The sequence below is a fragment of the Scomber japonicus genome, chromosome 18 (genome assembly GCF_027409825.1).
Source record: "Scomber japonicus isolate fScoJap1 chromosome 18, fScoJap1.pri, whole genome shotgun sequence".
Lineage (NCBI taxonomy): Eukaryota > Metazoa > Chordata > Actinopteri > Scombriformes > Scombridae > Scomber > Scomber japonicus.
The window spans coordinates 20234831-20261771 of record NC_070595.1 but is presented as its reverse complement, the minus strand read 5'-3'; the positions used below and the strand labels follow the sequence as shown (position 1 = coordinate 20261771).

At 37.4% G+C, this 26941-nt stretch overlaps 2 protein-coding genes across 3 annotated transcripts; both read right to left on the bottom strand.

The window, feature by feature from the left end:
* Positions 1-2531: 2531 nt before the first annotated feature.
* tmem184a (transmembrane protein 184a) lies at positions 2532-21702 on the bottom strand. Its single transcript, XM_053339327.1, has 9 exons — positions 21264-21702; positions 20182-20403; positions 15185-15350; positions 14077-14167; positions 11717-11792; positions 7634-7725; positions 5541-5710; positions 5254-5451; positions 2532-3995 (listed from the first exon to the last, which is right to left on the bottom strand). Exons 2-9 carry the CDS (start codon positions 20401-20403, stop codon positions 3766-3768), a joined length of 1245 nt encoding a protein of 414 aa, XP_053195302.1. The 5' UTR covers positions 21264-21702; the 3' UTR covers positions 2532-3765.
* A 1093-nt stretch (positions 21703-22795) lies between these two features.
* Positions 22796-26445, bottom strand: psmg3 (proteasome (prosome, macropain) assembly chaperone 3). 2 transcript variants are annotated; one of them, XM_053339333.1, is made up of 4 exons: positions 26323-26419; positions 26146-26198; positions 24512-24740; positions 22796-23448 (listed from the first exon to the last, which is right to left on the bottom strand). In XM_053339333.1, exons 3-4 carry the CDS (start codon positions 24728-24730, stop codon positions 23296-23298), a joined length of 372 nt encoding a protein of 123 aa, XP_053195308.1. In that variant the 5' UTR covers positions 24731-24740; positions 26146-26198; positions 26323-26419; the 3' UTR covers positions 22796-23295. The 2 variants fall into 2 exon arrangements, with proteins under 2 accessions (XP_053195308.1, XP_053195309.1); XM_053339334.1 differs by lacking the exon at positions 26146-26198 and having other exon boundaries at positions 26323-26445.
* Positions 26446-26941: the final 496 nt, after the last annotated feature.

Sequence of the window (26941 nt, the reverse complement as noted above, 5' to 3'; positions counted from 1 at the left end):
AGTGGTGTCATGACAACTAAATGCAGTTAAAGCCTTGCTCCTGTTGTGCGTTTTGAGATATTTAAATATGTTTATTCACTTGAAATCAAGACGTTCTTACCGAGGATCCATTCCTAATTTGGAGTGAAGTCTATAGAGATTGTTCATGTCAGGATTTTCTCTTGGCTAAGAGGACATGACTGTTCTTCCCCTGTTCCATAGCTGCAAAGAACAGTATGGGGAACTTTGCTGCTGTACAACCTGCTGTGATTTTTAAGCAGGGGCATTGCTGTGTTCTTACTCTAATTTTGTATTTTCACTTGTTGATACAACCTATGTTCTCTTTCTGATACTTAGTTTTATATGCATATACAGTATATAAATATATATATATATATCTATAAATATACAGATATATATATCTATATATATATATATATATATATATATGTATGTAGATATATATATTACATATTTTTCTATATTTATGTTACTATCCTGGGAGTGGTGTGATTATGTAATCATTCTTTGAAGTCCAATTATGTTGATGCTGACCTTTTTCTGAAATAGATGTATCCACATATACAATGAAAAACTATTCTCATAACTTAAGGCTTTTATTGCGAGTATTTATGCCCCATAAATAGTTCTTCTCAGCACATGTACTATTTGTCTAATCCACAAATTGGGCAGACAGTGACTAAGGTTACATACAGGCTGCAGCTAATTATCTCTAATGGTCAAGAATTAACTGTTAAGAAGCATGGAAAATAACATTCAGAATGTCGGTTCACTTTGTTAGTGAAGGGCACATCTATCCTGTTTTACTTTATTTTACAGATTTAAATGCAATGAAATGAGACGTTGCAAGTAAAACTGTGCAAGGGAATTTAAAGTTCACAAATTGGAAACAATTTCTGGATCATTTAACTGAAATTTTAGCACAGAAATCAAAGTACACAATTCAACAGAGGAGAACAATGGTCTGATGTGATCAGATTTAGAATATTTACCAAGTGTTGAGTTCTCTGTATGGCTCCATTAGAGCTGAGAAAGAGTTAATTAAAGTAAGAGATAATGAGCTCTTAAAATGGAGTATTAACTTGCTTCCAGACCTAGTCTGTTATCACAGACTCAAAGATGGATTTGACATACTTTTCTGATATGCCAATTTATTTAGTTGACAGTTTCAAGTAATGATGATGATGATGACGATGATGATGATGATGATGGTAATGCTTTTGTAACTGCTAAGAAACCTTACCTGAAAATAATTCCAAAGCTGCTAAAGACTGTCCATCCAGACTTTTTTTTTAAGGTCTGCTCAAAGCCTGTGTGAAGATTATGGAAGAAAATATACAAATCCATATTACATGTTTACATCATTAATTTTACATACAATATTATGGTTGCAAGACAAAACTGCTTCAAGTGAGCTCTCACAAACCTTTTAAAATATTACAGTGACCTCTTGTGGTAAAACCTTCAAAGCCAAATACTGTCTAATGAGGCATTGTTTAATTTAAGCACTTATTACTGTATTTGGATCTAGGGTGAATGCTCTTTTTAGCAGCACACCTTAAAAATATTACAAAAATGTATACATTTCTGTGCTATGCCGTAATAACAGACAAACCTTTCTCCAGGTGAATTAAGTACTTTATTGGTGATACAAATGTGACCCAGCAGAGGTCCGTTCAAGCTCTTACACATGTTGCAAACTTACTACAGCCAAGACTTGCTAGATGTGATCATTTCTGTTTTCTGCAAGCCACATTTTTGATAGAATAAGGAAGAGCAGACCTACATTTTGATATGAACCTTAGCAATGCAAATGTATAAAAATGAGGTTGCTATAGTCGCTAGTATGTCTTGAGTAGGTATTTTTATTTAATTTAAAAGTTGTTCCTGAAAACATGTCTTTGAGTTCATAAGCTTCCACACTCAAGCTTAGCCAGTTCTAAAAGCTATAGTATATAATGTTAGGCATGTAGAAGGTCTGTTTTAGTATAGTAGATTGAAGAGTTCAGAAAAAGCTCCATTATAGGAGTTGAGCATGTGTATGGGGTGAATATATGGGTGAAATAATGGACGAAATACATTGAATGTTAGTTTAACAGCAGCCGTTTCTATGTTAAGTTTGTACTTTAGAGATAAATGGAATTTCCTTGTTTTAGTCTCATGGCAACTTGTTGAGACTTAATGAATGACTGTCAGTAAGGACAGTAATAAGGCAGCATAAACTGAGTATATACCTGTCACAACTTTTCATTACTCTGCTCATATATTTTGTATTTATTTTCATTTGTGTAATTTTATTAAAAAAAACACCTAAATTATTTTTTATTTTACATTCATTTATTTACATGTTTTATCAATGAACTACCCTCATGTACAAATAAAATCTGTATTTGTCTCTGCTCTGATTTTAAGTATGGTAAATTATTCCTATACATAGGTCTGCTGTGTCTTTTTTTGTACTTTCAAATAAAGCTTTTCCCTTCACTGAAAGGTTCACAATTACTCAGTCCCAACATATATGACATTGTTACACAAGCAAAATTGTTTTATTTTTGCATGAGTGCCAAACAAGAGTAAGAAACATGAGTCAAAACATGTTTAAATATTACTGTGTACCCAACTGTAAGTTCATTTCTGCTTTCCCAGAAAGGCAGCAATAATTGGCACAAGTGGGTATCTTAAACTACGAGTTGACACTACTGGTTTCATGTGATATAAACAAAGTTGATAACATTTCAATTAATAAACATTAGCAGATTTTGGTTTCTTCTGACCATTCTTCAGCTATGCAAATCATATATATTAAGCATGTTTTCAAATAATCCAAACACTTTTTTTCAAGAACACAAATAGAACATATTCAACACCACAATTAAGCATTACACCAATTAAATTCTGTAATAAATAATTTCATAATCCCTGGAATGTGAAATTATAACAAATAGTGATATTAACACAAGAAAATTTACAACAGTGCAGAAGCTGCTAAAAATGCTGTCTAGTTACAATCTTTAGCATGCTGGGAGAAATAATGAGAATAATACAACTCCCTCTTTGTAGGAGACAGGTTAATCCAATTTGTCCATGGTACGGTAGATACAAAGGATTCAGAAGTGCGATAGTCTGCAGTTTGAAGTGCCTGCTCCAAAACTAATGTGTCTCTGAATGAATTCTTCCATTTGTCGGGAAACCGTGCAGAGGAATGCTCAGCAAATACTTCAAACAAGCAGATGCGAGAGACCGTCCATGAAGTGTCATTCCCAGCCATCGCTGGTTTCCCTGCTTTCCACCTAGAGTCACATATTAATCATCTCCTCTTTGAAACTGGCATGAATCGGAAAACACATCAGACGGCCAGAGAGCGAGCGCTGACATAATGACAGAAACAGAATCAAGATCAGGGGACAGCTCTGAACATCCGGCGGCGTCATTCACAGAAAACTTGCAGCTCTAGACTTCTGAGATACAGTGAAGGTGACATGTCATTTTCCTGTGATTATTAGTGCCGAGATGGAGATAGATCAGTTCTCTGGTCACTGAGCTATCAATTTTAAAACTATTATTCATTTCATCCTCTTCTTGATGCTTAAATTATTCATTGAAACCTGGAAATAAATAAGCAGTCCATCTTAAACACTTATATCATGAGAATTAAACACCTGGATTCAATCCAGCTTCTTGTGATATGTGATACAGCTGTTTCCCCAGGGGGTCAGAGCTACGGGTGGCAAGGACACAAACACCTGGATCTCGCTGGAAACATGCCTAGAACTCATCATCAGATGTGATCAGCATGATTTTGTCAGATTTGCGGGAGCCTTTGTTGCCTGTGGCTGTTTTTCCGTTCTGGTGTGGCTGCACCACCTCTTGTGTGGACTGCTGAGTGTACTGTTGGTACGCTGGGGAGAAGTTATGGATGGCATCCTGCACCATATCTCCCGGATTCATGGTCTCCTTTAGACCACTGGAGATGCTCTGCATAGGGGGCATGCTCTCTAAGGGAACAACACAGCAGGATAATTCATGGTTAGACAATCATGCATTTTGACAGCTTTAAACCCCTGAAATGCAGCAATCAATCTGGGCACCTGAATACAACATGTAACAGTAAATCAATGCACTGAACAGAATTCAACATCTCCACTGATGGTCCCTTAGCACCCAGCTGTGACCTAGGTTGAATGAATCCCTGTTCTAAAAGGGTATCCAAAGCAAAAAAAAGAGAGCCGACAGACATCCACAGCCTTCTGTTTCAGGGTCACTGGCAGTGCGGTCTGAATTGGCTTATGGAGGTGGCAAAAGGTGGGTTGGTTGGGAGTGGAGTGGGTTAAGGCGGGGGCGGGGTGGTTAGGCACGGTCTGCTGAGTTTCTGGACCTCTGCGTTCACACACATCAACACCTGCAGGTGGGGGTGCAGCATCAGAGCTAGAGCATTAAGACTAGTGCCAAAAAGTTTCAGTTACAGGAAGGGACAGGATGTTTGAAGCAATAAAACAAATCACAAACAGGAAATGTAATAATCAGCTCTCAAACATTTTAGGGTATTATCATAATTCAAACTGGATGATAAATGTGACAAGATGAGTAGTGGAAATCTTTTATATGGGCAAGAGGATGAAAAAACGATAATTCTATGTCATTACCTTCTTTGATTTAAAAAAAAAAACTGCATATATCAAGTTTATATGGAAATGTTTCAAATTTCATCATCACTTCCAGCACTTCTGCATGTTAAGTAGCTCAAGGGGACAGAGGGTTTCCTACAGCAGGGGGGGGGAAACAAGGCAGAATGATTGATATCGCTGCAGAAGGCTTTTCCCTTGCCTTCCATTTGTCTTTTACTTGCAAGCAGCACTGACGTCAAAGGGGACCGCTCGCTCCTCGCTTGTTACTGTACTCAGGCTTTGAATGTCTCATCTTTCTCTGCTTTGCTTTACTGGCAACTGTCCTCTGAGCCAAGATTAACAATGTATGCCCTTAGGCCGATGGCAAACCCTTCTGACTTCCAACCTGACAAGCACAGCTCACAACAGCACTATATTAAAAAGTAGGAATATGTAAATATGCACACATGCTTGTGTATAACGCATAAAAAAAAGGGGGGGAAGGAATGTGAAATTTAACTTTAAAAGTCAGTCTGACTGGGCGACAAAACTGCGAAACAATAAGCCAGTGTCAGTCATTATTCTGTGAGGGAAAAGGACAATTAGGCTTGGAACACATTTTCATAGTTTCACACACTACAGCGCTCACCTGGCACTTCATTTTTCTTCTCCTGGTAGACGGTGCAGGGGAAGGCGTATCGGAGCGCGATAGCAGCAAAGAACATTTCGATGCAGATGATAAAGTTCTGCCAGCCTGCTGCCACGGTGCCGGCGCCCACCTCTTGCCCGTCGATGAAGAGCGCGTTGGGAATGACGTCGCAGCGTTCCAGGATGGCGAGGACCATTCCTAGAGAGCATCGACATTTTCATCACATTATACGTTTATATTCAGAGGTAGCAGAATACGCAATGAAATAAACAGAACGGAGGTCTTACCTTGCCAGAAGGATAGGAAGATGACAGATTTGATTGTGAGGAATTTGAGCACTGGCTCGAACGGCCTGAGCAGGTCACTTGTGGCGAAGAAAAAGAGGAAGAGAGCGTAGAGGGCCAGACTGACTGAGAAGTTGTAGATGATTGTGATGTACAGGTATCCTCCATTCACGCTGCACAGAAACAGAGTTGGGAAAGACACATTTGTTCATATTTAGCTAATTTAATCATGACAGATTCACAATGTGTGATCAGTGTGACAAGCTTTTACATTAGGGATGCCAATTATTGATTAGTTGCTGTCAATAGTTTAAAATATGTAAACCGATATTGCAGAAGATGAGGGACGAGTGGTGTAACTGTCCAAAAATGTACAATGGCATTACAAGTATGCTTGCTGACTGCCTGTAACTGTAAAACTAAATCGTGGGGGAGCTGAGTGGCAGACACTATAATAACTATGTCTATTAATTGTTAGGTATGTCCGACACATCTAGTCTTACATTATGTATTTGTTTCTAATGAGCTGGGAGATGCACATTGGTGTCTGCTAAGTGTAATACTTTTGTCAAGCTTATCACTGAATAGCAACAGGCAGGAGTGGGAGAAGTCATTATTTTCTGTTATTTAATATGTAATCCATGTAACTTGGTGTTTACGCAAACTGTCCTTTAAATGATGTACTCTGACTATGACTCATACACAGCTCGCGTCAGTGGTTAAACAATTATTTGACTATTGATGGTTAATGTGTCTGACTAGCAATTAAGGAAATTGCATAAAATTTGCATCCCTAGTTTGCATATGATGACGTCTCTTAAATTTTTAACAAGAAGAATTTATTCATGCTTTGACTCCATTTATTACTTTGGGCTGACGGAGTGAAAAAGACTGGCAGCCTTTATTTCATATTTCATCCTTATTGCACGAGCAGCAGTAAACGCAGCCTTTTTGACCTCGTATTTCAAAGAGCAGTTAATAAAGCCTGTTTATACATGGCCTTCTTATTTCAGGATGCTTCTGATAAACAGGCAGATCTGTCTATATTTTTCATTGTCAGTCTGCCTTTCTACTCTCTTTGCATGCTAGAGAGCTTCTGAGGACTCAGCTGTGACTACACTAATTACTCACATGCAGTATAGAGTGCACGGTTGGCTGAAAGCGTATAAGTAAACAATCTGTGAATCATCATGGTTAAAGAAAGACATTAAAAAAAAGACTGTTATTTCTCCCAGCTAATTTTGCTGCTGAACTCTACAGAGTACTAAGCAGGAAGAAATTATGGTTGTCTGTCTTTCAAGCTAGACAGCAAGAGGGTGATGACACAAAGCTGATTGAGAACGACTGTCTCAAGCCCTCATTGAACTCTGTGTGTCTGCCGAACTTCAGAAAGAGAGGCGGACGTGAGAGGAGGAGAAGAGCACCTGAAAGTTAGGCAGAGTTTATGAGCTGCAGATTTTACAGCGTCTGATTACACGCTAAAGACAATTTAATTGAATATATTACCCTCTCCATATTCTCCATATTATATTCTGAGACCCTTATTGGCTCATATGGCGCGATTGAAAATACACTAAAATTACATTTGTCATCTGCAGTTTTTCCCCAGCCTTTGTATCACTTGACATCTAAAGTAATAGTATAAAATGAAACAAATCATCTCCTCTTATTATAATGTGCTTCACTGGGTTAAGAATACCTTAAGAATTCAGGAGCTTCATTTCAGAATACTTACCACTATTGGGGAAAATCTGTTATATTATATTCTTTAATCCATATTTCAAAAACTCCCATGTTTTTCTTAGCAATAATGATACCGATGAGGCGTGCTGTGATTATTGCTGCGACAGTGATACAACCTGAGATAACATGCAGTAAAGTACCTTCACACAAGTTTGACCTCAGAAATTCTCCTTGAAATGAAACTTGTAAATCTCAACATGCCTGCTGTGAAGAGGTTATATAATTATCTCTATTTGCAAACCGTTTCCATGTGCACACAAACAGCAAAAAAAAAAAGCCCGCTGGCAATGACACGGATTCATAAGATACATGACAAATGAAACGAGGACAAAAAACAAACAGGTACAACTCACTTAAAATCACCATCGTGATATTTGCCGTAGGCCTGCAGGATGATGGTGATGACGGCCATGATGGGTTTGACAACGCAGAATTGGAGAGTCGCCTGGAGAATACATTACAATGCAGAATGAGACACCCAAACATGCAATGATATTATGAAAGAGGAGGAGGGTGAAGGATGAAGGACGTACATCTAATCAGATAGAACTGTAACTGCTCACCAGCAACCAGCAGTTCTCCCAGTCTTTCTAATATAACCAGAGGCCATATCTCTCCTTCACCTTTATGTTAATGCATTTATTTTTTTGTTTGTTACCAATAAATATATGGAACTATTCAGCAGTTTCATTAATTTTGTCACCTAATACAATGTTTTGACATCTCTATCCTATCTTATTATGGGAGCTAAATTATGAGAACTTCATTTAATTAAAGTACCAGAAAATAAACCATCCGATACTGACATCTTACTGCTGCTGTCATAATGGTGATGTCAATGGGACCAGAGAAGGCGGGGAGGGGGATGTAGACCTGCATGCAATATCAGACTGAAGGACAAGTGTCCTCTGCGTTGTGAATTGAAGCCTGAACCAACCAATTTGACAGAGGCTGCTCTAAACTCCCATCACTGCTGCGACACTTGAAAGCAACAGACCAGGAAAGTTCAACTTGATTAGCCAGAGGGAGGCTTTCTTAGAGTGTCCAGAGTCGGTGGTGGGTTTGACAAAATGACATCAATAATCATTTCCATTACTGATTTACTTTGAAGCTTTTAGTACAGACAGTCTTTGCTCACCCTGTGCCTGTTCTAGTGCCAGCTTGTCACTGTGAATATGCTCAAGGAAAATTATTTTGCATGATACTTCCTGACAAGCTTGATATTCAAAAACATAATATGTATTCATAATGCCAGTGGATTTAAAGTCAACCATGGTTTCTGCTTCAAATTAATTTAAAGTCAGTACCTGCATCCATGCATGCAGACTCTATATAGACTTTAATACTAAGCTACATGTTAAGTCAGTGTCAGCATACATTCCTTACAAATTAAGATAAGAAGATATGTTCATGTATTTTTATAACACGCATGAGATATTAGCCTACCTTGTCACCAGCTTGACTAACCGCACAAAGCAGTGCATCAAATGTGACATCAGGGTAATTTGCACGTTTATTACATTCATCACATTTGACTTTCCTGTTTTCTGTTGGCAACCTGCTGGTATTTTCCATTAAAGAAATGACCCGGAGCATTTTCTCCTTTATAATTTGTAACTTTCACTGCAGTGTTCATTGCAATAGTTCACTGATGGAAGCTATCGACAAAACTGATTTTTAATTCTCTTGAGTTTTAATTAACAGCAACACCTCTCTACATTGTGTGTTATAACACCATTCTCTAAAGCTGATCCTTTTAAATTAAACTGCATTATACATAAAACCACAAGAGCATTGTTTTTATTGTCCTGTTGCCTTATACACTTCTCCCAGCCTTTGTGCTGTTGTCTACACTTGCATCTTTCATTTCCGCAACAAAACTCTGAGACACTTTTGATAAAACCTCTGCTCAACATCTAGAAATCTATGAATATATTTTTTAATTAATTGCTTGTGTATTCTATCCTTTCAACTAAAAACTAGAAATACCGCTGGTTGTATGCCTCCACCAACCAGTCAAGTTGTCTGTCCAGACTCATACTATCTGTAGTGAAGAACCAATTAGATAAAAAAGGTATTGAGTGTATTTTCTGGCAAAATGGAAGTTATGTCTATGTTGACATGTACGGTTTTAGTGAATCATTTCCTGTGAGAAACATGGTGTCACTTACAGACTATATTTGATTAAAAAATATCACTTCATCATTTTATCCTATTAGACATTTGTGTAAATTTTGTTATTATTAGCACATAAATTCTCTAGTTATGGCCAAAAATATGTTTTGTGAGGTCACAGTGACCTTTGACCACCAAAATCTAATCAAGTGCACATTTGTGCCAAATTTGAAGAAATTCTCTCAGGGCATTACTGAGATAGCACGTTCATGAGAATGGGACAGACGTATGTACGGATGGATGGACAACACAAAAACGAAAACATAATGCCTCTGGGCACGATTGTTGCCATCACAGAGGCATAAAAAAGAAAACAATTACAAAAACTCTCCTGCCACTGCTTGATAATAGCATTTTGGGCAATAAGAGAAAGTAAAAAAGCCAAATATATTAAGGAGCCTTTTTTTTTTAATGCTGATGCGAAGTCTGGTGTAGTGCAAACACAGCTGCTGTAAGCGTTTGTTAATTAGCAGTCTATTTTTTTTGCACTTGTGTATGTTTGGTATTTTCGTGGCTCTTTTCTTGCTGTTTTCAGGATGAGTTCTCTAAATATCAACACAATATGGTAACAGAGTAACATAGTCTTATTGTAATACATGTTAATGAAGTTACAGCCCTCTTTCAGAGCCATAAACACAACTAATAAAGTAGTTAAAGTAGTTTCTGCCATTGACAGAATTTCTTTTTTTTTTTAAATGTACATTTGTGTTGTAGGACTTTATGGTGCTTAAGGGAGATGAACTTCCTTCTCTTGGTCCATTTAATCTGTCAATCAACCTGACTTCAGCTGCTGTCTGTGCCGAATACAGAACCACCTACAGTAGTGCCTGGTTTGTGCCACCCAAACTGCAAAAAATGAGTTGGTCACACTCATATGCACTTGTAAGAGATTATTTATTGTTTATCTAATTGTATCCCCATTAGCACAACAGCTACCCCAAGGCTCCACAGGATTGTGTTTGTGCCCAGTCTGAAGAAAAAAAAAAGCTCCAAAGCATCTTATAATATGATAAAAGACTTATAACTGAAATGTCAAAAACCAGTTTAGGATGCAAGAGCAGCTTATCCTCTAGTCTAGCCTTATCTCCAAGACCCACCATAACTCTAGGCTGCTTTTCCATATCAGTGATTCATTTGTTAACGTCTCTTCTAATCAAAAACTCAAGCTTGTGCAAAGAATTTTTAATATTCTTTACTAAAAACTGGATCAAGGCCTTTGAGATCTTGTGTTCTGCCAGAATCCTATCTGTCACTTTTACTACACGTCCGTAAATATTTTATCCAAGCTCAGGATGATCATTTTTTGTCACCTGAAGTTTTGTCTCATGGAGAACTCACTTCTGTTTTCTAACTTCAAGCCACAACATTATGTGATCAATATCAGGGTGCACTTCATTAATCTATTCAGAATAAATATGTACGACAGAAGTTAAATCGTTATTTTAAATCATTTCATTTTAATGAACCATGAAGCGTAGAAATTGACTTATTGATTTCTGAAATTTTCTGTGTAATGAATGATAATGAGGATGACCATTTTAAAAGCAGAAGAGCCCACTACAAAAAAAGGTTTTACTTGTAGTTAACAAGAAACTGCTGGGAGGGTGGGGGGGTGGTGGGAGGGGGGGGGGGGGGGTCTATAATGCCACAATGTGATACATTTTTTGAAAATCTGCTGCCTTGCTCTTCAATTGTGCTCTGGCAGTTAATTATCCTTTAACTATGATCCAATTCAGAAATGCCACCAGAGAGTACATGCAAGGCTTTCCTTTTAAAACACTTCACGTAGGATTCCTGTCAAGGTACATTGAGTGTTTATCACTTGCAGCACTAAAAAAAAAAAAAAAATCTCTTCAGCATATATTTTGTTTGAAGACATAACTCTCAGTTCCAGTTTGCGTCAGTGTTAGACTGGGAGCTCGTGTAGCATCCCAAGACACTGGGAGGGGGCTCTGGCACTGACAGCTTATATCATCTCTCTGTGTTTATTATCAAGCTGCTTTCACCTGGCCTCAATGGCTTTTGTTTTTCCTTTTTTCTCCCTTAAGCAGTGGATGTTATTCTCTGAAAAGCACCCAGCCAATTATAACTGCTGTCATTTTTAAGGAGTCTGGAGATCTGGACAAAATGGTAATTTACTGCGCAGTATTGCTGTTTGTCAAGACGATTTGGTGTGTTTGTATTCTCAATGTGTGTAAATTTATTTCAGTGGCCTAAAGGAGCATCTCTAGAGTCAAGATAAGAGGATGATTGAAGCTCACCTGTTTGCAGAATCTTAAAAAGCCGATGGAGTAGCTCATCCCAACGAGACAGCAGGTACCGTACAGGCAACTTGACCTGCAAAAACAACAGGGGTTAATTCACTATTCAACAGAACTCATGTCAACACTGAAACATTATACATATACCATTATATAACTGAGACAAGATAAGTATATGTATGGAAACACACATATGATGTTGAAATTAGTTGGCTGTGTGTTGACTCATTTATAATGGTACATTACCGGATGGTGCTGTATTTGACTACAATATACAGAAATGTGTTTTTAATATTCTGTTAACATCACTTACATACATACAAATATTAGAGAAAAAACTCTAAGATCAGCTGCCTACAAAAATTGTGTTACAAATGTCTGATACATATACAATAAACTTTTGATTTGCTATTAAAAAAACTGAGGGACCGCCTTTGTAGCTGAGTGGTTAAGGCACGTGCCACATAAAAGGCAGCGTCCTCTAAGGCACCCACTGTTAAATAAAAGGCAAAAAAAGCCCACAAAAAAATCCACAAAAAAAAGAAAAAGAAGAAAACTGAGATTTGCAGTATTAAAGCATTTCAATTATCCTTCAGTCACTTAACAGATCCATAGAGGAATACTGTATGTTCATAAAAGTAAAGTGCATAAAGTAACATTGCCCATTCAATATTTATTCCAGCATGCCTTGCACTATGCTTGTTTACAATGTTTTATTTTTTTATTTTTTTTTTAAATCTTTGTTCAGCTTTGTTGTCCTTGTTCTGGCTGCATGTCTACTTGTTTTCCTGAACAATGTTCTTGTGTGTTAGTACATCGACATCCACTCCACACAAGAGTCAAATTCCTTGTACGCATAAATATGCTTTGCCAATAAAGCTGGTTATGATTCTCATGTACAGGAGGTCAAGGTGAATTTCATGGCAAAATCCAAATATTATCATATTATTATCAACAACAAAACTTGACTTGTCTGCAAATACACTGCATTATAAAATCTTCTCTCCTATTATTTGTCAGTATTATTTTCACCAAACCTGAAGATCTCGGGTCAGCTGTGTTGTGTCTAGGAGGCGGTTTTGAGATGGTGTAGCAGCAGAGAGAAAGATTAACTTGACTAATTAAATTGATTCATTTAGCCCTGTCTTATATAGCAGCTCCCTATCAGTCTGGGGCAGCTACAACTGGTGCTTAATGTGCTCTTCATGCTACTAACCATCAAGACTGTGTAAAGTATCATCCTGTTTTTACATCAACATTTCTTTACTTGTCTTATGCCTCTAATTGTTTGTTTTTTAAAAACACTGCAAACAGGTTACAGATGTGCTCAAACAGGTTACAGATGTGCTCAAACACAGCCTGATCATTTGCAAACACTGCATAGACATTCAGTCACATTGAATTTGTGAAATATAATGAGATTTGCCTGCAGAGTGAAAGTAGTCAGTAGTATTTTAATGATTTCTGCCTTGATTTCCATAGAACTTACATCTGAGGTGTAATTCCAGCAGTTTCGATGTAATTTAGCTTATAAATGGGAACATGACATATTAAACGTAATGAAATGTAGATGTATAATATGAATTACAGAATGAATAGGATTCATTTGCTATTAAAATGGTCTTATATGCTAACAAGACTGTGAGAGTTGGCATAAACATAAACATGCAATAAACTAATCTCATTCATCTCACGTGCTACTGATTAAAATATACTGAACTTGGACTTTGAACAGCATGAGTTATCCTTTTCCGTCAATAAAAATAATGCTATGTATGAATTGCTTTCGAGAGAATACAAATTTTTATTTGTTGAGTTTTTAGTGATTTAAGACAAAAGAAATATTGTATTTCTATGGAAATCCTGAAGACTACCTAACAGCAAAGCAGAACAGTGAACTATTCAAAAGCAAGATGTAGAATTTATGGCTTTGTCTCCTCTGGCTGGAGTTAAACAATGCCATCATTTATCAGGGGACAACATTAGTGTCTCCACTGTCTTAAGAACCTGGCAAAGAGCTGCTGCCCTGTGGCTGAATTAGCCATAAAACACAACCTATCAGGGCCGGTCAAAAGCTCAGAGATAAAGGATAACTGTCGCAGATTAACAGCGCAATTATTTATTGCCAGCACTTTCACTCTCTTCATGTTAAGCCAAATGCTAATTCAGGGACAGGAAATGCAACTTTTACTGCTTGTGGTTATAAACATGAAACCGAACCCAGAGCTCAAGTTAGCTCAAGTAGATCTAAAGAGAATGTGATGAAGATGAAAAATGTGTGATTTGTTTACTGCTTCTGATTAAACTCATTATTGGAAAAAATCCTCCAAACATGTATGTGCATATATGAGAGCACTCACTGGATGGGCTTCCCTCGAATCTCAGACATAATTGCACTCTCTCCTCCCAGGTACTCAAAGGACAGGCTCAGGAAATTGTAAATGACAAACGCTGTAAAAAAAAAAAAAAAAAACAGAAGACAGAGAGAGAGAGAGAGAGAGAGAGAGAGAGAGAGAGAGAGAGAGAGAGAGAGAGAGAGAGAGAGAGAGAGAGAGAGAGAGGGTTACTTCTTTTATACAATGCACTGTGCATGTGTGTGATTTAAGCTGTAAAATAATTTCTCATCACCTTCAAATATTACTTCATTTAAAAAAAAAGGTCAATCATTTCAGGAGGAGGAGAAAACTTCCGCATGATAAAAAAAATAATTAGTCCTACAGTTTGGAACAATAAATGTTTCAGTCCTTACATTAAGAAGCTTCCAAGGGTTCTGTGTCTTGGAAATCCCTTCCTAATCCTTTGTTGCTATTTAAGGAGGGATTAAATGAAGCTAATGCAGATGGTGTCCAGTCAAGAGAAGGTTCATTATGTTTTAGCCGTGGCCGCTGGTGGTATTCTAGCCTGCCTGTTTTCTAATGCGCTTCACTATCAATCAGCCACAAAATTGGCCCACAAACTGGAAACTAATCTCCTGAATAATGTATTTCCTCCTTTTCCCTTTCTCAAATTACTTATAATCAATTTTGCATATGATTCATCTTTGCCTTTGGTGAAGTGCCTTGGTCTTATAACTTGAAGGCATAATTACACACTACAAAGGTAATTAAAGTATAATCTGCAGAACAAGTTTACACAATATTTGAATGTATATTACACTCAACAAATGAAAAAAAGTTCAATCTGAAAGGAGACTGTGGGTGTTTTACCTTTGGGAAATACTAGAAACTAGCTTGCAGGAAAGGATGTGCCTTAAATTGCTCCTCCTAGAAATGTAACACCTTAAACAATAGGGTCAACTAGCATGAGAACAACAGCTGGTGTGAGAAAACTAGTTTGGTCAGTTTCTTGTCTTTCCTGAAACCTGCAGGCGGGGCCACCTGCTTCATAACTGACAATGTGACACCGAAACAGCTGTGACAGTCTTGAGAAGACACCCTCAGAAAGTAAAAAAGGGAGGGCTCGACTTACCTTCGTAGCAGTCTCGAATAGAATCAAAGTAGACGTAGTACTGGTCGTTGCTGATGAAGAGCAGGCTGAGCCAAGAATCGAAGGCATAAACTGGCACGATGAATAGGATGCGGATGATGTAGCGCTGCTCATTGGGGATGCTGTAGGATTTGAGATGTGCGTAGATCTAACAAACAAACAAAGCACATGAAAACATCAGTAAACAACATCAGTAAACAAGCTCATTCTCAAATGTGCTCTTCTTGGTTATGTCCAGCATTGTTACAAATGTGGTGGAAATAGGGGTCAGGATGTTTAAGATTCTTAATTCAAGATTAAAATACAATATGATAGTCAGTCTATATATGGAAAAGTAAAGACTTGCATAGGGCTGGGCAATATGGATCAAATCAAATATCAGGATATTTTTACCTTTAGACCTCTATATCAATAATGCAATAATATTGTAACGATTGGTAATTTAACAAAATACTTACACATAAGGATTTTTGACAAATAACCATCAGTAATGTGGATATAATGACTAAGTGGGTAAAGGTAAATAATAGATCAGCTAGAACTGTAATGCAGCCTTTTAAACCAGGAAAAGACAACACGTGCCATATCACCACATTATATCTAAGACGATATATAGTCTCATATCATCATATTGATATATATTGTCCAGCCCTAGACTGCCATGAAAAATATACCTTTAAAAAAAACCCAACAAAAGTATACAGGCTTTCTGGTTTTAGCTCATATTTAGGTATTAACTATAACAATGTTGGTTCATTAAACATCCTTCAGTTTCTTTATCTGGATCTAGGGCTGCAATTAACAATTATTTTCATCATTATTTAATCTCAATTAGTATCTTGATTAGTTGTTTGGTCTATGAAATGTCAGAAAATGATGAAAAATGGCTATTACTGATAATATAATAGATGATAGGGCTGGGCAATTAATCGAAAAATAATCGAAACCTACATTTAGAAACTCTAATCGACTTAATCTTGCCCATGTCAATTAACCGTGGTGTTCACTGTTGCCATGACAGTAAAGGTTGCATATCTTTAAGGAATTTGAGTGATCATTTTAACCAAAACCATGATCTTTTCATAGTTCTAATCAAGTAAACTAGACATTAACCACAGCATCACACCTTAAAACAACATTACTTTCACTCCCTAAAGATGCTCATGTGCAAAAATATCACAAAATATCGTGTAAGGGCAGCAGTGTAAAATACAAAACAAAAGAAACTGTGACAACACATTGTTCATCAAGGGTGGAGATAATCATTAATCATACTCGAGGTTAAAAGTTCAATTAATCATGATTTTGGTTTTTGCCATAATCGCCCAGCCCTAATAGATGAGTAAAGAAAACAAAAAATATTCACTTTTGAGACTCTGGAATCAGATGGAAATGTTTTTCTTAAATTATGACTAAGTGATGACTAATTTTCTGTCAAGTGACCAACCAATCAATCAACTAACCATTGCAACTCTATTTGGATTCCCTTTAGCTTAGGAACATATACATTGGTTGCATTAACACTGAAGTGATTCATATGGGTGTGTGATCAGCGTGATATGTCACCCTCCTGAGAGCTAAGAACAAATAATCAAATATGTTTGTTATCTGGTTGATATTATTCACAGCTATGTTTTATCTTGCACTGACAGCTCTTTCTGTGTAAGGATCTGCCATGAAATGCAGCAGCAGGTTTAGCTGCTGTATAAAGAGCATAAAGATAGAGATTGCTCAACTCCCATTTTAATGAACTCTCAAAACATCCCAGCATTAAAATTACTGGCTACACCTGATATCACAGAGCTTCAACTTCATACAGAAGCAGAAAATTGGATCAGTGAATAAACTTTTTCTGACCTGATAAAAATAAAGTGCATTTTTTTTCTTTCTTTTTTCCACACAACTCTCGCACATGGCCCTTTATTGCTTCTACGAAGATAATATTGTGGAGATTACATAATTTAGGGGAATATTCACAGCATATGGCAGATGATGTGATTATCATTCTATTCAGTGATCCTTTGTGTTTAGAGAATGCCAAACTAACACCTCATCCCACAATTTTTACACCCATGAGCGACATTTAAATGATGAATACGTTTTCTGAATCACTACTGAAATGTGCTGTTTGCCTCTGCAGTGAGGCTGAAGAATCCATTCTGATCTCAACAAAATACAGCACAGTATGATCTGTATGTCAGCGGGGGTAGATCCGTTTAACAGTGTGAGCAAAGTACAGTTAAACAGACCCTCTAAGTGCTCTCAGTAGACATCTCTGCTGGCAGATGACTGCAGGTTATCAAACCGATGTTTGTGAACAAACTGATCAACATAAGCTGTTGGGGAACTGCTGCAACCACACAGCATCTCTGATCCAAACGGGTATAGCATAGTCTGTCAATAGTTTACTTTAATGCTAATGTATTATGCTGTCTTATTTCTCCAGTATTATTGTCCCTCTACACATGAATTCAGTCATGCAGAGAATACTAATTGTAAAATGTAGTGCCGCTGATTAAAGACTAAAGCATATTAGGGATGTCAGAGAGACGTGGCAATTCTCTGACTCATTCTTCTTAAAAGGGCATTTTAAAAGATGACTAACCAACTCAAAATTTCTGTCGACCTAGATGCCTAGGTCCATTAGTCAACTAATTGAGTTTTGAGGGGGCAATCCAAGTAATCATACAAAAACACTTTTGACTAATAACTCTCTAAAAAGTAGGAAACACACACATATGTACACATAACAACCATATTCATGCGTTACCTCATCAAACAATCCTGGGCAGTTTCTTTTCAGAGCATTAACATTTATGACCCTACAAACATCATCTTTGTTTTATAAATCATAAACATCTGTGAATGTGTTAGAGTGTTGCGCTGTTACAACTAATACTAAGAAACAATTATTAATTTAAAACTTTTGGAACTGTAAAATTCCCCCAATTGAGTTGTTTTTATAAGTGCATAAGGTCACTTCACTCATTCTTGGGTTGGTAACATTGTTTTGTTTAAATATTGCTACGACTCAACACCCACAGACTCAGTCCCCTCTACACGTGCAGCTTGATTAAATGCCCATTAGAGGCTGCACGGTAAAGCCTGATTACTGTGAGGGGGTTGGTTGTGGCACATTTGGCCATCTCTAGATGTGAAGTGAAGCAGAATGGTATCCTCCATTTGCATGAAAAGCCAGGAAAACCTACGTCCTAGCTGACTCTACCTGCAAAGGGACCAATAACACTTTAACCTTCATCCTACCAACATGCTGGTACACATGAACATATATGATCTACAGACTGGGATCCCTGGGAACCCAAAGAATAAAAAAATCTAACAAACAACCAACAAAGCAAAGAACAACTTAATTGACAAAGTCTAAAACATTAAAGTCAATGCCAGTTAAAATATGATTAGGGTTAAAGGTACAGTGCGTAGTATTTAGTGGCATCTCAGTCTTCCAAGCGTTAGAAGAACCTACGGTAGCCCTCTCTAGAGCCAGTGTTTGGTTGTCCATTCTGGGCTACTGTAGAAACATGGTGGTAAAACATGGCAGGCTCCATAGAAGAGGACTAATTCTAAAAGGTACGAAACATAACAATTTAACAAATCTTATTTTGAGGGGATTATAAACTAAATAAAACTCATGAATATTATATTTCATTTCTTCTAGTTTTGTATCTCTAGATGCCACAGCACAAAATTCTACACACTGCACCTTTAAGGGGAAGAGGATCTGAGGTCATTGTCTATCTGTGTTTGGTATTCAGAATGTGAGCTTATAGCAGTCCTCCGGAGCCAAGTGAGATGAAACACCAGCAGCATTGCAAAGAAAGTCCTGCAGACCATTTCATTCTCCCTGTGTGACAAAAAGGATTCCTGTTGCAAACCTGCTCCACTCTCCCTGTGGTACATCAGCGATTTATTTGTTCAATTAAAAAGTCTTGCTGCCAAACGATTGACCAAACAAGTACTATATTAAAAAGATAGAAATCAATTTACTGCATGCCGAGTCACAAATCCCTGATTGTTTCTGGATGAAAGGATGCAACATGTTGATGCTTTTGTGAGGGAGTTAAAAAGCTTAGGAAGCTACCCAAATAATAATAATTTATTAATTAATTAAAAAGCCCAGATGACACAGTTATGATCAGGCATTTGACTTCAAGCCTGAGGGTGTTGGATGAGTGAAAAATCATCAATCAAATCAGGGAACGATTACAGCTGCACTGCATTAAACCCGCAGTGCATAGGAAAACAACACCCTCATCCTTTAGAAGGCTGTAAATGTTATCTCAATATCAATTGATTTCCCTGCTGATAATACACTGCACCCTACTGCATTCTCCGTAAAATGATAAAACCATAATGATAAGCTATCATCTGCGCGCAGTGGGTAACTCACACACACAAGAGGGAAACATTCATTTACAACAGCGCTCAAATGCGTTCAGGGTAAAGGTGGCCTGCGTTGAGCCATTTACTCTTCCTGACCATCTTTTCCCACACACAGGGAGCACTTGCTGTGTTTTCTTTGTCCTTTAATCAGCTAAAGGATTTTCTCTCATTCTAATCTGATAGTCTCTGTAAATGGTAAGAAGTAACAAAAACAGTCCCACCGTGCCGTGTGGCAGTGCAATCACAAGGTATAAAGACTGCCTGGAGGGAAAGAAATACTTCATGAATAGATAGGATCAAAAAGTGTCGGTGTGACTATGAAAATAAGTGGTGGGGCCTGAGACACCGAATTCACCAGAGTAAACTGTGGGGTAATAATAAGCCTTCATTGACCAATTTGTTTTTGTCCTCTGGCAGGGGAGGTGCATTCTGTCAACCGTCTCTAATTACAAATTTAAATGACTGTGTGAGCTTTGAGGCTGCATGCTGCATATTCACTAGAGCTTTGTTACTGCAGTGATTTAAGATACATTAAGCAGGGGTCTTTTAAAATATCTTGCGAAATGACCCAGGCTTACCTGGAGGCATGTTATGAGCAAGGCAGACCAGACAAATATCCCAGAGAGAGCTTGAGCAGGCACTGTGTTTAAGAACATCTGGTCCTCTATGATTGACCCGTTGCTTGTTCGTATAATGGTCATATTGGAGAAGTCTGACTTGTCTGGGAGAATTGGTGCATCCAGGTGAACGATAGAATTATTTTCGGCTGATGGATCCATGTCCTCGAAAGAAATGTTCATCTGAAACACAAAGCAGAAAAAAGTCAATACAGGGTTTATAAGCATCAGGTTTGGGAAGGTTACTATGGAAATGAAATAGGTTGCAGATTACTAGTTACACCATATACCATGTACATTAATAAGTAATATAACTTAATTAGGGCTGGGCGATTATGGAAAAAAATCAAGTTTTCAAATTCCTTAAAGATATGCTACCTTCACTGTCATGGCAACAGTGAACGCCACAATGAATTGACATGAGCAAGATTAAGTCGATTAGAGTTTCTAAATGTAGGTTTCGATTATTTTTCGATTAATTGCCTAGCCCTAATGTAACTATTTCAATTACTTTATCAAAGTATGGCAACTTCCTACATTTGATTTGTTTTCAGCTGTTAGGGTTAGTGTACCCATTAAGCCCACCAAAAATCTACATTCAGGTGTTTTTCATGGATACTGACATGATTTATAAGGGAGATCATTAGTTATTAAGTAAGTTTGATTAGCCCACACCATGATTTATTTACTAAATATAAAAATATATTGATTTCAAAGAATTAAAAGTAGCAATAAATGTATTCAGTAACATGTTCAATATTAAAAAATGAGGGGGAAAAAACCCCTCCTGAGGTCTGACTTCAGATGTAACCCCCTTTGTAATATCAACATTTTTATAAGTAACCAGAATTTAATTACACATTAGTACATACAGAAGTACATTTGATTTTATGCTGCCACAAAATGAACTAGTTTCAATAGTTAAAATCACTTAAATAGCAGTATATTGTATTAAAACGTGAAAGAGAGTGCTATAGGCTACTGTTGAAATGATCTTAATCTAGATATGCACCTGCTTTACCGTCAACAGACACTCAGCTCACCTTGGACCGGGGGAGGGTGGAAGCTTATCCCGTCTACTTGGGACTGTCTACAAACAGTCCAGGATTGCCACAAGCCAAGGTTATAGGATCAACATGGATGATAAAACTCGCCTTTCAGAATCGTCCACAGCGAGCATTTACCGTCATTTACAGAGGGGCCTGTCAGTTTCCTCAACGCAGCTTTCAATAGGCTGGACTTCCTTGTTTGAGACAGATACCCCACCGAGGTCTAAGTCCACACAGTCGACCGAAAACTACTCAAACAAATCCTCTCGCAGAAAAAAAAGTAAAAAAATAAAATCATGAACGATGGTAGCCTGAAGAGTTTCCTGTGCGAAACCAGCGAGAAGTCAAACGTTTAGAGTAAACGACGCAGAGCTGGATTTATCCTCAACCTGCAAGTGAGAAGAGCGGTAGAGATAAACAGGTTGGGCACAGGTGAACAGGTCACGTGTGCAAGACTAACGTGTGGCGTCATCACGTTGTCTTTGTGTGTTTACCATGGTGTTTACCTAAGGTTCAGCATTACAACATTACTAATGTTCAAATATTGCATTTTTAAATTGACTTATATTTGCTGCACTCCTATAAACCACAAACTAATAAATCATAAAAGGTTCAACACCTCTCACGCACTGAATAAGCTTCACAAGAGTAAATATATGAAAATAATGCTGTGATGCTATGATTTAGTAATTGGATGTTAACAACAATAAGATCCAAAATAGACTTTTTAACCCTTTCATACATGAATTATTATAACCTCAGTCAAGATTGTGCTTTCATTTCTTTTAAGGCATGAATTTTTCTTTTCATCAAATTACATTACATTACATTACTATAAATCAACTGATTTACAACCAAAAAAGTTACTGCAGATGAATTGGTAGTGTATGGGATGACGCACTAGTGCCCATTGTGGTGGTTTAAGTGCAACTATGCCATCAAAACCCATGCATAAGAAAAAAGCTTTTGAATAGCTGTCCACTGTCGTGATCACTATGCGTAAAAGGGTTTAAAGATGAGGCCCTTTTCATAACTAAATTCACATAAATCTGTATACATAGAGTTGTTTTTACATTCATTAGTGCATATGTATTCCATATAAATCCAAAATATTATAAAGGCATTTTATTTTAGCAAAGCCTGGCTCAAAAAGTGAGTCACTTTCATTTATTTCATTTTCAAAACTGACAAAGTTCTGAGGATACTTCAAAGAAAATATGCATAATTCCACAGAGTTGATCTTCAAAGTCAGATTTGTGGACCTTTTGCAATGCAGCTTTTCCTCCGGAGTTAAAAATGGCTATCACGCTATGCACGGCATGACATTTGCTGAACAGGACACTAAATGAGTGCTTAACTGCATTGCAGCCAGTGTAATACAGCTATAATTGATAAATAAAGCAAAGACCTTAACTAGATTAGAAAAGGTCTCGCCCAATTTCCCAGTTTAATGGGACTATTTGACGATGCTTAAAATGTTTATCCATTGCAAAGCTCAAACTCTCCTTCACTGGGGCTGGAACGATTAAGTTTCAAAGACAGAAAAAAAAGTTTTTAGAAGCAAACTTTTATTTCTCCATGTTTTAGAACATTTGTATTTTATAGTACAAAATAAACAACAGTATAAAGCATTACAAACTACAAAAGAAACAGAGTAATGTAAAGATGCATTTTGTACAGTGATGGGACTGGAACTACATCATTTTGCAAACTATTTTATTCCAGTTTTTGAGAGCTCAGTTGTTTGCAGGAAATCCAAATATGAAACCAGGTAAAGTATTTTCCAGAAAACATTCCTCATGGTCTCACCAAATCAAAACAATCAGAGTAAATTAAATTAGATGCATACACTGATATCTTAGAGCACACCTCTCAAGTTTTTCTTATTAAAGTTTGGCATTTAGGAAAGAGCAAAATCCTTTCAGTCTAAAAAGATGCAAAATAAACTGTGACATTATGGGGCATCCATCCAGGAGGCTCTTTTTTTCACTGAGCCATTCAGCTTCACGTCCACTTTGTTGACTTCCTACCAGACTTTACAACTTTTGACGATCTCTTTCATTTGTTTTATTGCGTCTATGGAGGAATCCTTGAGTGCCAGTCCCAGCAGGACAGGCCTGTTGCTGGCTTCTTGCGACACAAATGTTGCCAGGTTTTTGGCACAGACGTGTGTCAGAGCCTGGAAACAGACACAGACGTTAGATTATTAAATACATAAAAGCTGCAGAGTAGCATGTTTATGACAGATGAAAATGAATGGTGAACCTTTTAAAATGTGCAGGGGCCTCTCATGTGTCACGTCACTGATAAAATAAAGAAATTCAGTACATTTCTCACCACATCCCTATCTCTTTACTCTTTGTTTGACAGGAAAATATAGTATAGCAAACTATTTTTCCATATCTTCAAACACTGAAGGTTTATCCAAGTATCGGTTCATTTTCCAGCTTCACACTATGAACAGGTAGTCCAGAAGAAAACAAAGAGACTTCTCTATTCACAATATGTACTGTTGCCATGGCATATGTGGTAAATAGTTTTAGAGTGCAGCTTTATTAGACTGTATTTCACACACGTCTGAAAAGTATTTCATTTATGTAAAGTACTCCCAAAATGAGAAGCCTTTTGCATATTAGATAAAATGTCTTGATACTGTTATATTAAAGCCCTGATGTGGTTGAAGCCGGTTATCCGTCTGCTGCGTAATCAAGTGCAGTAGACAATAACGGAGATGAAGACTCGACTGTTTACATAAAGCCAAATTACATTGCATAACAGTGTTTAATCATGGTCATTCATTCAGTCTGTGTCACGATGCCTCTTCACAGCCTTTCCCCTCTCACTCTGAAACAAATGCACACTTAACAACAGAGAGAGCAAATATTGTATTTTTTAAATTACCAGGGAAAAAAAAGAAAAAGGTGTGCATGTGTTATAATCTCCTCGAGCAAACATTATAATGTATTTCTCTAATGAGGAATCATGTTAGCACTGTATGTCAGTTAGAAAATTACATGGTCGGCCAGAGATGAAATAGGCTTCCTTGTGCAAATTTTAACAGCCCAGTGAAATTCAATGCCTGCATAGATCTAATTTCTTCCCCGTCTACCGGAGCAGTTCAGAACCAATCTCATCTGCCCCTCAACAGCATGAAATGATGTGTTGCAACAAGTCTCTCTCTCTGACATCCTGTGAATGAGTCTACATCACACTTATACAACATTTATGTGAACAAAGCGTACCTCTTCTTTTCCCAGCAGCACTTTTGTGGAGAACGTCGGGGTGCTGATGTCATTAGATCTGGAGTCAGGTGTGATAGATATCAGAGTCCCGATTTTGCCGTACTGAGTGATAACTATGAATATATAATTGCTGAACTCTGTACAGACGACCTGTGTTGAAATGCCATTGACTTCTTTTGTTGTCTGTCTCGATCGGATGACGGGCTCAGCGGAAGACATTTTGTTAATCCTGGGGAAGAGCAAAACAGATGCATTAAGATTATCTATGTGCAATATATTTGTTTTCTCAGATTGTCCCAGCTGATATCACATTTCAGCAGCCAGAAACATGTCTGTAGCCAGATTAGAGGCAAGTCTATCATCAAATGCTTCAAAAATACTATAGCTGGGGTGAAAGAGGTTACAGCTTTTGGGGGAAAAAAATCTGTTTTTTAATCTGTTGGTTCTGCATTTAATGGCTCTTAATGTATCTTTTCCCTGTGGGGGAGGGGGGAGAACAGGCAGTGTCCAGGGTGGGATGGGTACTTTATAACGCAGCTGGCTTTCTTTTGCAGTCAGCCAGCGTAAATGTCCTCTAAGGATGGTAGTGTGGTCCCAATCACAAGCTGAGCTGCCCTCAACACCCGCCTCTGATACTTCCTGTTGTGTTCAGTGCAGCAGTAGGTCAGCAGGTCACCAGTATGGTTAGACGATAAAAGTTTACCAGCAGGTATAACTGCTTTAACTTCATGAGGAGGTAAAGACTCCCAGAAACTTGAAGCTCTGCATCCTCTCTACCTACTCACCACTGATGCAGAGGTCTGGGGGCTCAGGGCACCTTGAATTTCTGAAATCCATCAGCATTTTATATTTGGATATAATTGGATTTCAGACATTTATCTCACCTTTTTCTGATGTTATGGAGACAACATGATTAATTAATTATGTTCTTCAATAACAAAATTAAGCATTATTTTCAGCCCTGTCTAAAGACTTTTGTTTTATTTCTCTCTTCAACACACACACTAGAAGATAAAGTTAAGCCATAAAAACCGAACTTTATTAGACAGACTGTAAAGATAATGACACTGGGGGGCTTTCATACCATCACCCATCAGACTGTACAACACCAAAGCTAGTATCTCCCACTCCCACTAAAGGACACAGATGCTGTCCCTACTATGTAAATCCCAGAAACATTGCACAGATGTATATAATCTCAGGAACTTCTGCATATTGCGCATTTAAATATAGCAGATTTATTTACACAGATGTTGTTTATTTTAATTTTATTCTATTAATTGAATCACTGTACCCCTTAGGCTTTTTTTTTACACCACACTGCTGTGTCAATTTGGATTTCTCCCAATGGAGATCAATAAAGATATATCTTATCTTATCTACATTAAATAATCACTGTTTCCAGCTTCTCAAGTGTTAAGATTTATTGCTCATGTGTATTTGAATTTTTTCATTGTAGCATGGGGTTTTTTGGGCTGTTGGTCGCACTAAATAAGACAGCTGAAGATGCAGCTGTGTATATTAAAACACTACGTTACAGTTTTAAGCGAAATATGTCTTAGAAATGGCATAAGACTAATATACAAACGCCAGACGTGTTTAAGAATCGCGTCCTTATAGAAACACCACACTACCTGCAGTGCTTCTCTTTCCCTCTTCTGCTCAGGCGATGCTCATCAGGAAGAAGCTGCTGTCATGCGGAGTCTAGTGTTAGCTACACAGCTAATGTTAGCTCCCGCTGTAAACTTTACACATTAAAATAAGAACAACCAGCTTTTTACAATGTCTGCGTAAAAGAAACTGCTACTCACCGTTTGACTTCGTCTGCTCTCACTGTACACTCGGCTTTTTCACTGAGACGCTTTACTTTCTGCAAACTTCAACCCGGCTCCACTCCAACATGACAACAAACGCATTTGGTTAATGAGCATGCGCAAACGGACCTCTACGTGATGACGTAAGTCAAGTCGCTTACGGGGCCGCAGAGTTTCAAATTGTCCCCTTATCATTACATCGTCTGCACTTTAGGCAAATTAACTTTCCAGTGGTTCAGACTCAGGTCAGTGTTGTTATGGAAGCCCAAATCTGCCATTTGATGAGATGATTATAATGAGAAACTGTGTCAAAATAATGAGAAACTGTGTCAAAATAATGATTTAGTACTTCAAAATAATGACTTAGTATCTCAAAATAATAAGTAACCCTATCAAAATAAAAACGTAGTATCTCAGAATAATGAGAAACTATCTCAAAATAATGACAGTATCTCAAAGTAATGGCTTAGTAACTCAAAATAATGACTTAGTATCTCAATATAATGACTTAGTAACTCAAAAATAATAACTTATCTAATGACTTATTATTATTTCATTATTTTTGAGATGATAGCTCATTATTTTGATAGTATCTCAATATTTTGAGTTACTAAGT